Source organism: Podarcis muralis, chromosome 12, assembly GCF_964188315.1.
Source record: "Podarcis muralis chromosome 12, rPodMur119.hap1.1, whole genome shotgun sequence".
NCBI lineage: Eukaryota > Metazoa > Chordata > Lepidosauria > Squamata > Lacertidae > Podarcis > Podarcis muralis.
The window spans coordinates 34,867,610-34,882,050 of NC_135666.1; the positions used below are offsets into that span (position 1 = coordinate 34,867,610).

A 14,441-nucleotide genomic window follows, 5' to 3' on the forward strand; every position below is an offset into this window, starting at 1 on the left:
ATAACAATCTAGTTAAATGTAAGAGGTGATTAATAGAATTGTTGGGTGTATGTTATTGGTAGTAAATAAATAATCTCTGGGACTCCTCCTTTTAGACATTCTGTGTGCAGATGTCAGATGAACAAAGTTTCTTGTGTATATGTTTCTTGTGTTTGTGTATACAAAAATGTTTGCCTTCTCCCACCCCTTTTCGTTTCTTTTTTCTCAAGGCCAGAACTGGGCGAACCACCATCGTGATTGCTCACAGACTCTCCACCATCAGGACAGCCGACATTATTGCTGGCTTTGAGAAAGGTGTCGTTGTTGAACAGGGGACCCATGACGAGCTCATGGCACATAAGGGAGTCTACTACGCACTTGTAATGCAACAGGTAATGAGCCATCATGGCCCACTTTACACATCATGCTAAACCCATGGGTCAGCATAATGGGAACTCGGAGAAAGAGGTTGGACCAGGTGAAGCGTGGAAGTGCGCAGGGCTTTGTGGCAGGCAGGTGAGAGACTAGAGATCCTTTGCACAGAGTTAAGAGTGTTGGGAAAGATGGCAGGTTGCCAAAGAAGCGAAACCATTGCTGTGGACCACTTTTGTAAGGTTTGCATCATGCTATTGCACCTACCATTTGGGTTTGCCTTTTCACCCAATTATATTCCCTGTGTTGAGTGAAGGTGCTTGAAACAGCTAAGCATTCGCCTTTCGTGGGCACAGCACTGGTGGTTAAAAGCTAACTTGCACACAAATGGGGATACTCAGGAGAAACAACACATGTTTGTCTTTGCCAAATGTTGTTTGCTTCTCTAGTGTAACATAACAAAGAATTCATATATATCAGGGATGGCTAACCCATGACCTATGGGTCGTATCAGGTCATGCAAGAGGTTTTTTGAAGAGAGGGCCCAGACCCTCCCCATTGTCTTTTTTTAAAAATGGGAGTTAGTTAGTTAGTTAGTTAGTTAGTTAGTTAGTTAGTTAGTTAGTTTTAGTTAGTTAGTTATTTCCTGCCCTTCACACTTACAACCATAAAAAATAAGGTGGGTCCTGAAAACCTATGCCTCAAATCTGAAAGCCACTGTAATGCCACAATACTAAAATGTTTATTGTGGCACCCCAAATGTCCATTCTTCATAATAATAATAATCCTACCCCCCCTTCTTTACTGATGATTCCCGTGAGTCCCCTGCTGTGATTCTGTGATGCTCAGAATACCCCACAAAAATTGTTGCTAAAAAAACCAACCCAATCATTTGGCCATGCCAACTTTGACATAGGGCCCCAGAAAGTTGACCATGCGTAAGTATAGCCCTCAGCCTTAAAAGGGTTATTTCTACCCATCTGCCCAGATGACACCCAAGCAAAGTTACAGACTGAACTGGTGCTTTCTTCTGTCTGTGTCTGTTTCTGAGAACTACTGTACTGGGTAGTTTTATTTATTTTAATTCCACTTTCATTGATAGAAATAGGCAAGTACTTTTCAGTTAGAGTTGCTCTACATGTTCAGGAAAAGCACGTAGCACAAGTTCCATCCATAGGATTTCAGAGCAGAAGTGTGACGGCCTGTTAAAATACTCTTGTCAAAAACTCATTGCACGTTTAAAAGGGGGGGAAACCTTTATGTACAAAAAGAAAGACTATGCTAGAATCCTTTTTCTGAATATCTCTTGGGCAACTAGTTTTGGAATGGAACTCAAAAATGACACCACCACCCAAAAAATCTGAAATTGTGCCACTTCAGAGTGCACCACATGCTTTTCTGTGTACAGAGATTTAATCATTGTACATAGTAATTAAATACGTTTCTCTTGATATTTTCCATGGGTAATGAATTTTCTTCGGAATGACGAATTCCTCTTTACCTTAGTGCTATGGTGGAGATGATCAAAGCGATGAAACAGTAGAAGAAACAGATTTTGAGACTGAGGAAGATGACGACGACTCTGAGGATGATTATCTAAATGACATGGAGGCCAGTGTCTTGGAAAATCCCGTTGTTGGCACAGAATTAGCTAAGGGAGGAAGCTTCCGTAAACGCAGCCTCAGTAGGGCTTCTACGAAAAGATACTCTGACAGGAAGAAGAGGAAGAGGAGGAAGAAGAAGAAAGGGAAGAAGAAGAAAGTGGTTAGTGCTAAGATTAATTCTTAACATGCCTTGTGAGAATAGCATAAAATTTAGAACAGAACATTCCATTTTTGTTAAGATGGTAGATGCATTGTGTTTCGTATACATCATGCTAGACCTGAGCACTGTTTAGTTTCAGCTTTCATGAACTTCATAATCCATATGCTTTTTATTGGTGCATGTATGTTGGCTGAGGTTTAAATACAAAGTCTCTGTCTGTCAGGTGGCTGCAAGCAACACCCACGGCCGGTTGCCAGGAACGTACAAAGACAGAGAAAAGTTTCTTACCATCCGCTTTTTATTCAGTATTTACAGAGAGAGGCTTTGAAACACAGCCTCTCGGATAATGGCGTTGTCCCGAGTAAATCTCCACACACACCCTTCTCTCCCACTTCCTCATTCGTCGTCAGCATCACGCCACTTAGTGGCATCTGTCTTTGAGCTCTTTGCTCTCCTACTTTTAAGGCTTGCCGGGTTCTGGGAGATGGTGGGTCTGGAAGAATGCTTTCTAGTGATAACGTGTCAGCCAGCTTCTGCTCCAGCTCTGCCTGCTCCTTCTCTCCCATTATTTCCCAACTTTCCCCCTCATCTTCCTCTGAGCTCTGACCTCCCTCCCTCTGGAAGGGTCAGGCTGGGGAGTCGGTCTCCACCATTGCTCCTCTGCCCAGTCCCTGACACTATCACTCAGAGATAATCTTTCATTAACTCTCTTCAGGGGTCAGTTTGAATGTGTGAAGGAACAAGGGGGATGTTCTTCCCCTAAATGATGGTGGGCCTGCTCCCTGGCTGATGCATAACCAGCATTGGTATGGTGGGTACTGTCTAACATGTAGGGTTTTCTGGCACATGAGTAGTCAACCTGGAAATGCCTTCCCTACATTCAGTCCAAATGTATCTTTCCTTTCCATGGCTGGACTCTGAACAAAGCAATTCTGGAAATTTGAAGCATAGGCCAGAGGTGGGTTCACGCAGTGCCAGCAGGAATTTATCCACCCACTTCCTGAACGACTCTTATAACAATGGAAAGTTTCCATTATTATTAAATAGGCAGTGATAAATGCAGAAAAAATATTTAGCACTTTCAAAAATAAAGGCAGACCCACCCATCCCAACCAAAGCACAAGAGGGAGGTAAAGCAGATAAGGTGAACCACTGTTTAGATCCACTGGTGGGCAGACTTTACATTTTCCATTGTGGAAACAGACTTGCTTGTCAGGTGACGAATGCCCTGGGAGCGCTCTCTTGTTTTCTTCCCCTATCGCATTTGTCTTCATGCATGGGAAGAAAAAATAGGGGGGGGGGATTGCAGAAATGGGAGACAGTCCAGTGGTTTAGAAAAAGTTGTGCAGAACAAACAAAAGATAGAGTATTGACCAGGCATAGGCAAACTTGGCCCTCCAGATGTGTTGGGACTACAACTCCCATCATCCCTAGCTAACAGGAACAGTGGTCAGGGATGATGGGAGTTGTAGTCCCAAAAACATCTGGAGGGCCAAGTTTGCCTATGCCTGGTATTGACAGATGAACAAAATATTGTTTCACAGTAGGCAAAGTGGAAGAAGGGATGGAGTTAAGAGTGGGAAAGTGGAACTGGGAGCCAGTGAAGACTTTAAAAACACAGCCCCTGTGTAGCATTCCTGGAAGCATCCATTTTGCAAAGCTGAGAATAGATTTTCCCAGCTGGGTCTTTACCATGAGTGCCCAATTGTTAAGGTTCTACTCTTGTTTTGAATGTATTTGTGTTTTTAACTGTTTTAAATAATCTTTTGAGTAAATCTCCTTGAGACGATGGTTTAAAAGGTAATTAATATATCCATTGATGCTGGTGGCACTGTGGGTAAAACCTCAGTGCCTAGGACTTGCTGATGGTAAGGTTGGCGGTTCGAATCCCCGCGGCGGGGTGAGCTCCCGCCGTTCGGTCCCAGCTCCTGCCCACCTAGCAGTTCGAAAGCACCCCTAAGTGCAAGTAGATAAATAGGTACCGCTTTATAGCGGGAAGGTAAACAGCGTTTCCGTGTGCGGCACTGGTGCTGGCTCGCCAGTTGCAGCTTTGTCATGCTGGCCACGTGACACGGAAGTGTCTTCGGACGGCGCCGGCTCCCAGCCTCTTGAGCAAGATGAGCGCGCAACCCTAGAGTCGGTCACGACTGGCCCGTACGGGCAGGGGTACCTTTACCTTTTTAATATATCCATTGTAATAGTAATAATAATATGCCGAAATATGGTCATGCTTCTGTCAGTATCTATCAATCTTGTGAAAAATAGCTTGTCTGAAAAACTTGCCTCATGACTTCATGTAATATTTTCTACAAACTTGTATGCTTGATTCTGTCTTCATATAACCTGACAGAAAGATACACCTATGTCCATATCTGCAGAAAAATATATATTGGTTAAATTGCAATTTTGTACAACTCTCTGGTGGTTTTGGTAATTGGGCTTGACTGATAGACAAAGCAATTTGGAAGAGGTTTGATACACTCGTGATATTGCTTCCCAACCACTGACTTCAAGGATGGCTGTAGCTGTGTTAGACTAATGTTCTCAATTTTTACTTTTTAATTTTTAAACATTGAGATCCCTTTTTTCTGAAGAATTAAGCGGCTTACATCAAAACATGAAAATGATGAGAAATCTAAATTAAATTAAAAGACTCTTTTAAAAATCATTCATCAGAAAGGTTCATGCGTTAAAGTTGCCATTCATTATGACTGATCCAGTTTGACTTTTCAGTGCCCTTTTAGATAGATTTTGACATGAGTCGGCCTTTTGTTCCATTTTCCCCCTTTGTTTTCTCCACATTTTTGAGCAATTAAAACTTTGCTGACAATCAATGGGTGTGCATAACTCAGTAAGTTTCCGTATTTAGTACATTCTGAGTTCATACTAATTTCCCAGCAATCTTCTGCTAGCATGGTTCATTGCCCAGGCAATTACATTACCCCCTTCGGTGTTCTCACCCGCTGGTGACAACTGGAATTTTCACTCTTACAGGAAGAGAAGCTCCCTGAGGTGCCTTATTCTAGAATTCTAGCCCTGAATAAGCCTGAATTCTGCTCTATAGTGTTTGGAATCATTGCTGCTGCCATTGGAGGTGGCGTCACGCCTGCATTTGCTGTTCTGTTCGGTAAAATAATTGGGGTAAGTTTAGAAGCTTATATTTCAGCCTCTGTAAAAACCTTTTGCTTCCACTTTCCACTATCTTTAATAATAATAATAATAATAATAATAATAATAATAATAATAATAATAATAAATTTTATTTATACCCCGCCCTCCCCAGGGCGGCTAACAACCAATAATAAAAACAAGTTGATTAAAATACAATTTAAAAAACAAGTTTATAATACAACATTAAAACATTAAGATGCAGCCTCTTCACAGGAGGAGAAAGGAAAAAAGAAAGAGGGGGGAGGGAATCAAACTGATTCTAAGCCAAAGGCCAGGCAGAACAACTCTGTCTTACAGGCCCTGCAGAAAGAAATCAGAAGATGTTACCCTCTTCTCAGTTCATTGAAAACAAAGAAATTCAGTGTGTCATTGGTTGGTTTTCCATAATGACATCTGGTCCAAATGCCTTTAGAATAAGGTTACTTTGCCAGCACCTTTTGCTCTCAACCAGTGCATACTTTTAAAAACCACATTCTAGATAATTTAAAAACCTGAAAGATTGAATGCCAATATGCGTTAAATATTGGGCAACTGTGGGGGCAGCCTGTGGGGCTATGGAGCTGCCCTCCTGACACTGGCCTCGCTACAGCGTACTTGTCTGGGAGCAGTAGAGAGGTTGGGGCTGCAAGAGTACTGGATAGGCTCTACCAGTGCAGCCCAGTTTGATTCACGTAAGCTACAGTGACTCTGGTGTCAGGTCAGGAGGGTAGCTTTCAGTCTTCCCCACTGCATGCCTTTTTACGGGCCAACTAGAAATACCGTATTTTTCTGTGTATAAGATGAGGTTTTTATCTTTAAAAATGATGTTAAAAATTGGGGGTCGTGTTATACACAGATAGTGCAGAGGCGATTAGTTGCAGCCATGAGCAGGAGATTGTCAGCGGCTATTGGGCAGTTGATTGGTGGCTGCGGCAAGGGCTGTTGTCAATTGGCTGCGCCTGTGTCAATTGGGCAGGCAAATGGCGGCTTTTGCTTTGCTTGCTATTTTCAGCGTTGGTCCTTAACAACTCTTGACAATCTCCCCCCATTTTCTTAATTTGGAGTCCCCACAAACATGTGTTATACACGGAAAAATACAGTACATAAGTTGGCTTTCTGATTTGGACATATTTGGCCAGTTAAAAAAGATCTTGCCTGGCTTCCAGTTTGTTTCCAATCAGAATTCAAAATGCATATAACATTTTAAAGCCCTAGGCAGCTTTAAAGGGCAACTCCATCCATATTAATCTTTCCAGTCTTCTAACACTTGGAGAGTCTCTTCTCTCAGGATCTCTGCCTTTTGAGGTGGAGGACAGGGCCTCTTCAGTGATGGCTCTCTTCTCCCAGGCCTTTGGCTAACTAAACAAACTATGGTCTTCTAAACTGGCAGGCTGGGGGTATTGTTTTTGTTTGTTACCATGTTATGTATTATTGTTTTTTTATTATATTGTAAATCACCCTGTGATCCTCGGGTGATGATGATTTTCTAGTACTGGTGACTAACTCTGTGCTTTGTAACCCAGGCTTTCCAAGAAACAGACGAAGTCAAGAAAAGCCAAAAAACGGTGTTGTTTTCTCTTATGTTTCTTATGTTGGGAGTGATCAGCTTAATAACATATGTTGTTCAGGTAAGGACTATCCTAAGGCCTACTTAATAATAATAATAATAATAATAATAATAATAATAATAATAATATCAGAATGGAGCAGCGGATTGCTGAAATTTGTGAAACCATGATAACGTACCAATTCACTCAGAAAATTCAAGCAAAACAAGGAATCCCTGTCCCCACTCCCCAGCAAAAAATAAATAAATGGTGTTGAGGCACCATGGTTTTCATTTATTTAAGATATAGAAGCCCTCAAGCTTCTGGGCACATTCCAATCAAATAATGATGCATGATTACTGTACACTCTGATTTTAATGGGATCCATGGCAGTCCAGAACTGGGTTTGGGGTGCAAGATAATGAGAGTAGGATCCTACCACCTACTTCTATGAGCTTCTGTGCCCCAGTGACCTAAAACTGATATTGCAAAGGCAACAGTTGGATTGGGCTGTAGCTTTATAAATGGAAGGAGGAGCTGCTGTCACTCAGAAATGCAACCACTGCAGTGCATTCAGTATGATAAGAACACCAAATGTAAATAAAATGGGATGAGGTGGTGGGGAAAAGAATATTTAGGACCGATGGTGCAGCAACCTATGTTCCTGGTAGCCAGTAGCACCAAGGAAGAAGTTGATTGTTGCAGTTTCAGGAAGGTAGTTTCTCCTATCTGACTACTTAATTTTACGCATGTTTTGCCATTCCTGCTCATGACCCCTTCTTGTTACTGCATTTCTCAGACCAACATCTAGTCCCCCTCTGTCCCCTGGACCTTGGGACTAGAAAGGTGGACCTTCATAATCAGTACTCAAAATTTGTGGGTGTTATGCTTATAGGACACTTTATCAGTGTCTTAATTAGAGGAGCAAGCTTGAAAAGGCAAAAGGGTGACTAGTTTTGCAAACTGGCCTTATTTCTATTCTAGAAGCACTGGAATGGAAATACAGTGTGTGTTGTAATGAGGACAGCCTGGTTCTTGTTCAACTAACAGAAAAAATGTTGGCCCTCAGCAAACTTTCCTCAACTTAGCTTAACAAATGGAAAAATACCAAAACATACTGTAGGATTTCTATTGAGCTTCTGTATTAGTAAATAGCTTCAACTCTTCCAGCGCTTTAGTCTATAGCTCATCAGTCTTTAAAATGTTATGGCATTGTACAGGTAAATAAAATCTAAATGCTTCATGTTTACATTTTTCAGGGATTCATGTTTGGGAGGTCCGGGGAAGCTCTGACTATGCGGTTGAGATCACTTTCATTCAAAGCATTGCTTCAACAGGTAACACCTACAGATACAGGAAAAGGGGGGGCAATTTTGTGGGTGGGTCTGGGATGTGGTCCATTGTCTTCAGGGGCAGTCTCTAGTCTCCATGCTGAAGGGCAAGTAGGGAAGCCTCAAGTCATTATACAAAGCCTCTCCTCCTCCAGGAGGGGAGGGATTTTGAGCGGGAACAGTTTCCCGCGTTATGCAGGGGGCGTTCCGGCCCCTCCCCTGCTCCATCGTTGGCACGCCACGCCTCCCAGAAGAACACCCAATCAGGTGGCAGCTCGGGGGTGTGGTTTAGCCACTCAAATGCGGCCGTGCCAGCTCTCCCCGCCATTGCACTGCCGATCTTTTCAAGTCACCCCACCACCACTACCTTTAGGGCTTAGCTGCTCGCTTGACCTTGCTATGGACCTGTGGTTGGTCGCCCTGGTTGCCTAGGGGGCCCTGGTAGGAGTTTTTTCCAATTGGCAAATTGGCACTGGCCTTTTCGTCACAACTTTCTTGGTATTTGGTGGTTAGGCATTGGAATAGGTTGTTGGTGTGTGGAAGGGCTAGGTGTGGCCATCGCCTGCCCCTTCACTTTTGGGTATTCCGTTATAGGAATCCGGCAGTCGTGGATCCTGTCCGATGCCCTGTGCGGCTGGGGGCCATGGCACGACCCCCGGTGACATCAGGGGAGAGCTTATAGTTGTATTTGCATCAACAGACTCCCCCTACTGGTGGTTAACCCTCATCAGACTCACCCCTCTCTGAGTGGGTGGAGTCAAAATTTGCGGTTGTCCAATGCCTAAGCCAATACCTCTCACATGCTGTGATCAATAAAGTTGTGACCTCTTCTGTCCCATTAACCTAATATGCTGTGTCCATGTTATATGCTGTGTCCATATTATTCCCAAGCGGGAAAAGGGTCCTCGAATCACAAAAGATTGCAGGAACGTAGGAAGTTGACCTGCTGAGTCAGACCATCTAGCTCAGTGTAGTCTCCAATGATTGGCCACAGCTCTTGCTTGGAGATGCCAAAGATTCAGCCCGAGGCAAAACCTGTGCTCTGTCACAGAGCTACAATCCCTCCTAACTTCTTAAGGGTTTCTTTAAAAATAAAAAACCTATCACGTACTTCAAATGCTTCATGGGCTGCTTTGAGCCATGACAATATCCATTTGCAAAGGCAAAAATTATCTGAACCATCTTTTTCATTTTCAGGAAATTGGATGGTTTGATGACCATAACAACGGCATTGGAGTTTTGCTAACCCGGCTTGCGACAGATGCTTCTCAAGTCAAAGGAGTATGTTTTCCATTTATTTAGGGGTCTTTTTTTAAAAAAAAAATTGAATTGAAATTTAAATTGCAGTGATTTCAAAAAGAAGCTTTTGTGGAAAGAGCATAATAAATCTACTTTTGAATCTGCATGGCATTTAATGTACCACATTGACAGTGGGTTGTATCAAGTACTGGTCATACTCAGAGTAGACCATCAGAAATTAATGGATATGACAAACTTGGGTTCATAAATTTCAGAGAGTCTGCTCTGAATAAAATTGAGCAGGACACAACTCATTGTCTTTAATTTGTGGCTATCGATGATTCAGCTTGCTATAAACTTGACTTCAGGTAAATGTAGCTTGTTAAATATAATGCACACCTTGGGGCATTTGGGTTGGTTAAGAGTTAGAGAGGTCAGTCTAGAGAGGATCTCCTGCAGTCGCTTAAATGTTGTTTGACAGAAATGTCTCTGGATGATTTATTTCAGCACTATGACATTGGGTTGCAGGTGTAATTGTGCCAACTAGCCTACTAGATTTGTAGCATCTCATGCTGACATCATGTTGGCATAGAGACTCTTACAAGGTGCCTTTGCAAAAATCCTGATGAATCATTCTAACTAACAAAGAGGAATTTTGTGAGGACTACTGAATGGCTTTTCAAAACTTTTAGGAACATGACTTGGCAAGAGCAGGGCTGCTGTATTGGTTGAAGCTAAAGAGAGATTAAATATGTGCATTGTGCCTTCTTAGTTAAACTCTCAAGTATAATTGTGACTCACTTGCTATTTTAGGAAGACAATGGCTAGCCATATGCAGAGTTAGACCCATTAATGAAGATGATTAACTTGCATGTGTGTTTGCAATTAATTCTTTAATGAGATTAACTTCCAACGTGTTGTCTTTTGTTTTTGTTATTTCTAGGCTACTGGAAGTCGGCTGGCCTTATTAACCTCAACGATCTTTACACTCTTGACAGCTATTATTATTGCTTTTGTGCATGGCTGGCAATTAACATTGCTCATCCTGGCCTGTATTCCTTTCGTTATGATAGCCCATGTTATACGACTGAAATCAGTGACCGGCCATGCGTCAAAGGATCAAAAAGCCCTCGAGGAAGCTGGAAGAGTGAGTTCTATATAGTTAAAACATGTGGTTCTGATTAGATCTGTGGCAGTGAGAGAAGGGAAAATTTCCAACACGGCTCTTAACTTTTATTCATGTCCACTGATGCCTATCCCAGAAGCCCTTGGTTGGTTTGTTGATTGGCTTATTCAAAATATTTCTATATCATCAAGTTTTCAACACTGTAAAAGGATGAACACTGATTTAAAACACACTCCACTAAAGCCAACCATTAAAACAGTTGATGTGAATGCCCTCGGAATCTATACAGGGTTCATTCAATTACAGTCGTACCTTGGTTTTCAAACAGCTAGGTTCTCAAACGTTTTGGCTCCTGAATGCCACAAACCCATAAGTGACTGTTCCGGTTTGCAAACTATTTTTGGAAGCCGAACGTCTGATGAGCCTTCCGCGGCTTCCGATTAGCTGCAGGAGCTTTCTGCAGTCAATCAGAAACCGCGCTTCAGTTTCTGAACGTTTTGGAAGTCGAACTGACTTCTGGAACAGATTCAGTTCAACTTCTGAGGTACGACTGTACATGGAACTGGAATAAGTCCCCAGCTGTATTTGAAGAAGAAGAGTTTGGATTTGATATCCCGCTTTATCACTACCCTAAGGAGTCTCAAAGCGGCTAACATTCTCCTTTCCCTTCCTCCCCCACAACGAACACTCTGTGAGGTGAGTGGGGCTGAGAGACTTCAAAGAAGTGTGACTAGCCCAAGGTCACCCGGCAGCTGCATGTGGAGGAGCGGGGACGCGAACCCGGTTCACCAGATTATGAGTCCACCGCTCTTAACCACTACACCACACTGGCTCTCATTTGGGTGCCCTCAGGTGACAGACTGGCTCAGGCAGAATCGTGGCCACTTTCCTGATATGACTGCTGGGATATCAATACTCACAGTGGGGACAGTGATTCTTCCACAAGGTGCTCAGCATGGTGCACTTTGGATGGTCCGGCAAGTACTTGACTGAAGGAGTAACCCTGCAGATAACCACTTCCAATATGTTACTTCAGGTTTCAAGGACACTGTCCCCAAACCTTCCGGGTGCAAGTGCCTGACTTCTGATATTGTTTCAATGCCTGGACCCTTAGTTGCACCTAGTTCAATATTGTGTATGGCTATGAGGTTAAACATCTAATGGAGAACACCTAACCTTTAGTGAAGTCGGGATTTTCTAAAGCCTTGTACATTCCTTGTTTCCCAAATCAGATTTCAACAGAAGCTGTAGAAAATATAAGAACTGTGGTTTCATTAACAAGAGAAGACAGATTTTTTGAGAGATATATTTCAAGCGTAGAAGGTCCATACAGGTAAATTTGTATGCAAGTCTGTCGTCGTCTTCTTTGAGTTCTTGAGTTTTATTTCTTAATTACATTATTTCACAAACTAAAAATATTGTTGTGCATAATTATGTTAAATTTCTGGAAGTGTGATTGAATCCACCTTGTACCATTTCCCCACACACAATTTAGATAGATAGATATCACCCCTTTAAGGTCCAAATATCTGGGGCTTGCAATGGCTTTAAACAGCTAGTACCAAAATGTGCAGTTGAGTGATGTGTAAAGTCCATTGGCTCCTGCAGAACTTTGAATATGTTGAGTTTTAGCATACAACTGCTAGACAGTCTTTTCAGCTAATAGTAGTGGTATGCCAAAACTTTGGTGCATGCAGAAACCACCATTCAAACAGTCTTATTTGTGTTCCCAGCAGTTCTGAGTTCCCATAGCGATGTGATGATGTGTCTCCCATGATCCTCTTTTAGTATTGTAATGGAAAGGGAGGAATTTCTACTTCATTTACAGCTAATTTTGCAAACGGTCTTACTGATGACACTAGAGACACTGATGAGCGTTAGCGTGATCCAAGCTGGTTTAGTATTAGTGGAGTACAAGTCTTGGTTTTGATACCGTGTCTCTCAGTGTGCAGCATGGGTGCATCTTGTTCTGCTGCCATGCTCAGCTCACCTACACAGATTGGATGGCATGCGTATCTTAATTATGAGAAAGTAAAAGTCAATAAAGAATTCACATGTCATATATTAAGAGGTGCATTATATAAAGTTTGGAACAAATATAGATCGCATCTGGAACTACAGACACCTTGGGGGATATCACCGCTGGAGGCTTATGCTATCAAAAAATTGAATATGATGACAAATTGGCTAACATATAGACAATTGCGTGTTGAGTCCCCAAAGCCACCCCCCAAAAATTCACACATCACACATCAATTTTTGTTTAAGGTTTTTGGCATGATTTTGGCCACAACTTTATTCAAAATACAAAAAATGTGAGTGGTTGCTTAGGCATTGGTTATGACTATCTGTCCTTGCCCCAGGGACAGAACTGACGTCCGTACTCCAACGGAAGCCAGCGTGGGAAACAAATATTGGGTGAGAAAATGAAGCTGGGCATCAGTCCCTCACTCCTCACCCTCATGTTCCTGTGGGGCTTGCACGGCCCAAGTCCAATGCCAGGGACAGGACGAAAAGAATGGCAAGCCCCTGGATTCCTTTAACGGAATTCCCTTTCCGCACCACCATTGGAGGGGTAGGCACTTACCCCTTCACCAACCAATTTTAACCAATGCCTAACTGCCAACCTTACAAGTTGTGACGATTTGCTACGCAGTAGGCAAAAACCAAATGGCACCAGCCAATCAGCCGGATTCCTACCAAGCCCCTGCTCCAAAGCAGACGACCCCATGACAGGCATAGCAAGGTCAAGCGATCAAACCCCCCCCCCATTAAAGGGAGGGTGGGCGGGTGATCCGGTGCAAAACAGCCAAGAGGACGCCCAGTGTTGGGCGTCCTGTATTTAAAAACTCTGGCTCCTCCTCCGAAAAATGGCAACAATCAAAAATCCGCAGCAACCCAATTGACCACTTAATGGCTTGGGTTTTTCCAAAATCTGCCCAGCAACAACAGGGTGGCTTGTTTTCCCCAACCGCAACACGTGCTTTCTGTTAGGGAGAACACGCTTTATTGGAAGAGGAACAATGGAAATTCAGATTAAAATTATATGAAGAGATACGGCAATATGAAATTGACAGATGGCAGTATATACAACTTAGAAGTATATTCAACTTGGATCAAAAGAAAGGATTTGCAAAAGAGGATTTGAAATTTAACGTCACAGTGATACAGAATAACAAGAAATTGTTATCACCTACACAGATTGGGCACAGTATGTAAGTGGTGAAGACCCTTGCTTGACCAATCTTGCCCGATAACAATGACAAGCTATTGGGCTTATGGGTATTTGGATTTGTGCTACTTGTTATGCCCAACATATATAGATGAGTCATGTCCCAAGATGGGCTGGGTGTTGAGAAAATGGGTAGTATGATTCCACTACCCCCATTTGTTGAGGATTCATTTCTGCAGTGTGGTTTTTTGGTTTTAAAAGCTTTCTAGCATCTTAGTCAATGACTCTGACTTGCTTTTTTAAAATGCTTTGGGAGTAGAAGCTATACTGTTCCTTTTATTTCATGATGAATTGTGACTCTTTAATTGGCTTTCTCATTTAACAGGGACTCTCTGAAGAAGGCTCCCCTTCATGGAGTTACATATGGAATAGCCCAGTGTTTCAACTTTTTTATAAATGCCGCTGTCTTCAGATTTGGAGCGTGGCTGATTGCCCATTGTTTAATGGACTTCGAGCAACTTTTTATGTGAGTGTGTCTTCTGTATTTTGTAAGAGCTAGGCAATGAACTCAAAACATAAACTGATTTTAAATACAAATGTGAAAATCTATATACATAAATATGTATATCTATCAAAATGTTTCCTAACGCCTTCTGATCTGCAAGAGACTGTGACAGAGGAGAAGCAAGCAACAAAGTTCCGTCCTGCCCTCACTTGCAGTTTGGACAAAGGGTGGGAGTCCCACATTAAAGTTTCCCAAA

General features: G+C 42.5%; 1 protein-coding gene across 1 annotated transcript in view; it reads left to right on the forward strand.

The window, feature by feature from the left end:
• Nucleotides 1-14,441, forward strand: part of ABCB5 (ATP binding cassette subfamily B member 5) — a 47,965-nt gene that overhangs the window by 26,010 nt on the left and 7,514 nt on the right. Inside the window, exons 16-24 of the mRNA XM_028750594.2 lie at nucleotides 210-371; nucleotides 1,858-2,115; nucleotides 5,110-5,256; nucleotides 6,789-6,893; nucleotides 8,072-8,149; nucleotides 9,341-9,424; nucleotides 10,326-10,529; nucleotides 11,741-11,841; nucleotides 14,066-14,206. Of these exons, the coding sequence (XP_028606427.2) occupies nucleotides 210-371; nucleotides 1,858-2,115; nucleotides 5,110-5,256; nucleotides 6,789-6,893; nucleotides 8,072-8,149; nucleotides 9,341-9,424; nucleotides 10,326-10,529; nucleotides 11,741-11,841; nucleotides 14,066-14,206 (1,280 nt within the window). The remainder of the gene's footprint in view (nucleotides 1-209; nucleotides 372-1,857; nucleotides 2,116-5,109; nucleotides 5,257-6,788; nucleotides 6,894-8,071; nucleotides 8,150-9,340; nucleotides 9,425-10,325; nucleotides 10,530-11,740; nucleotides 11,842-14,065; nucleotides 14,207-14,441) is intronic.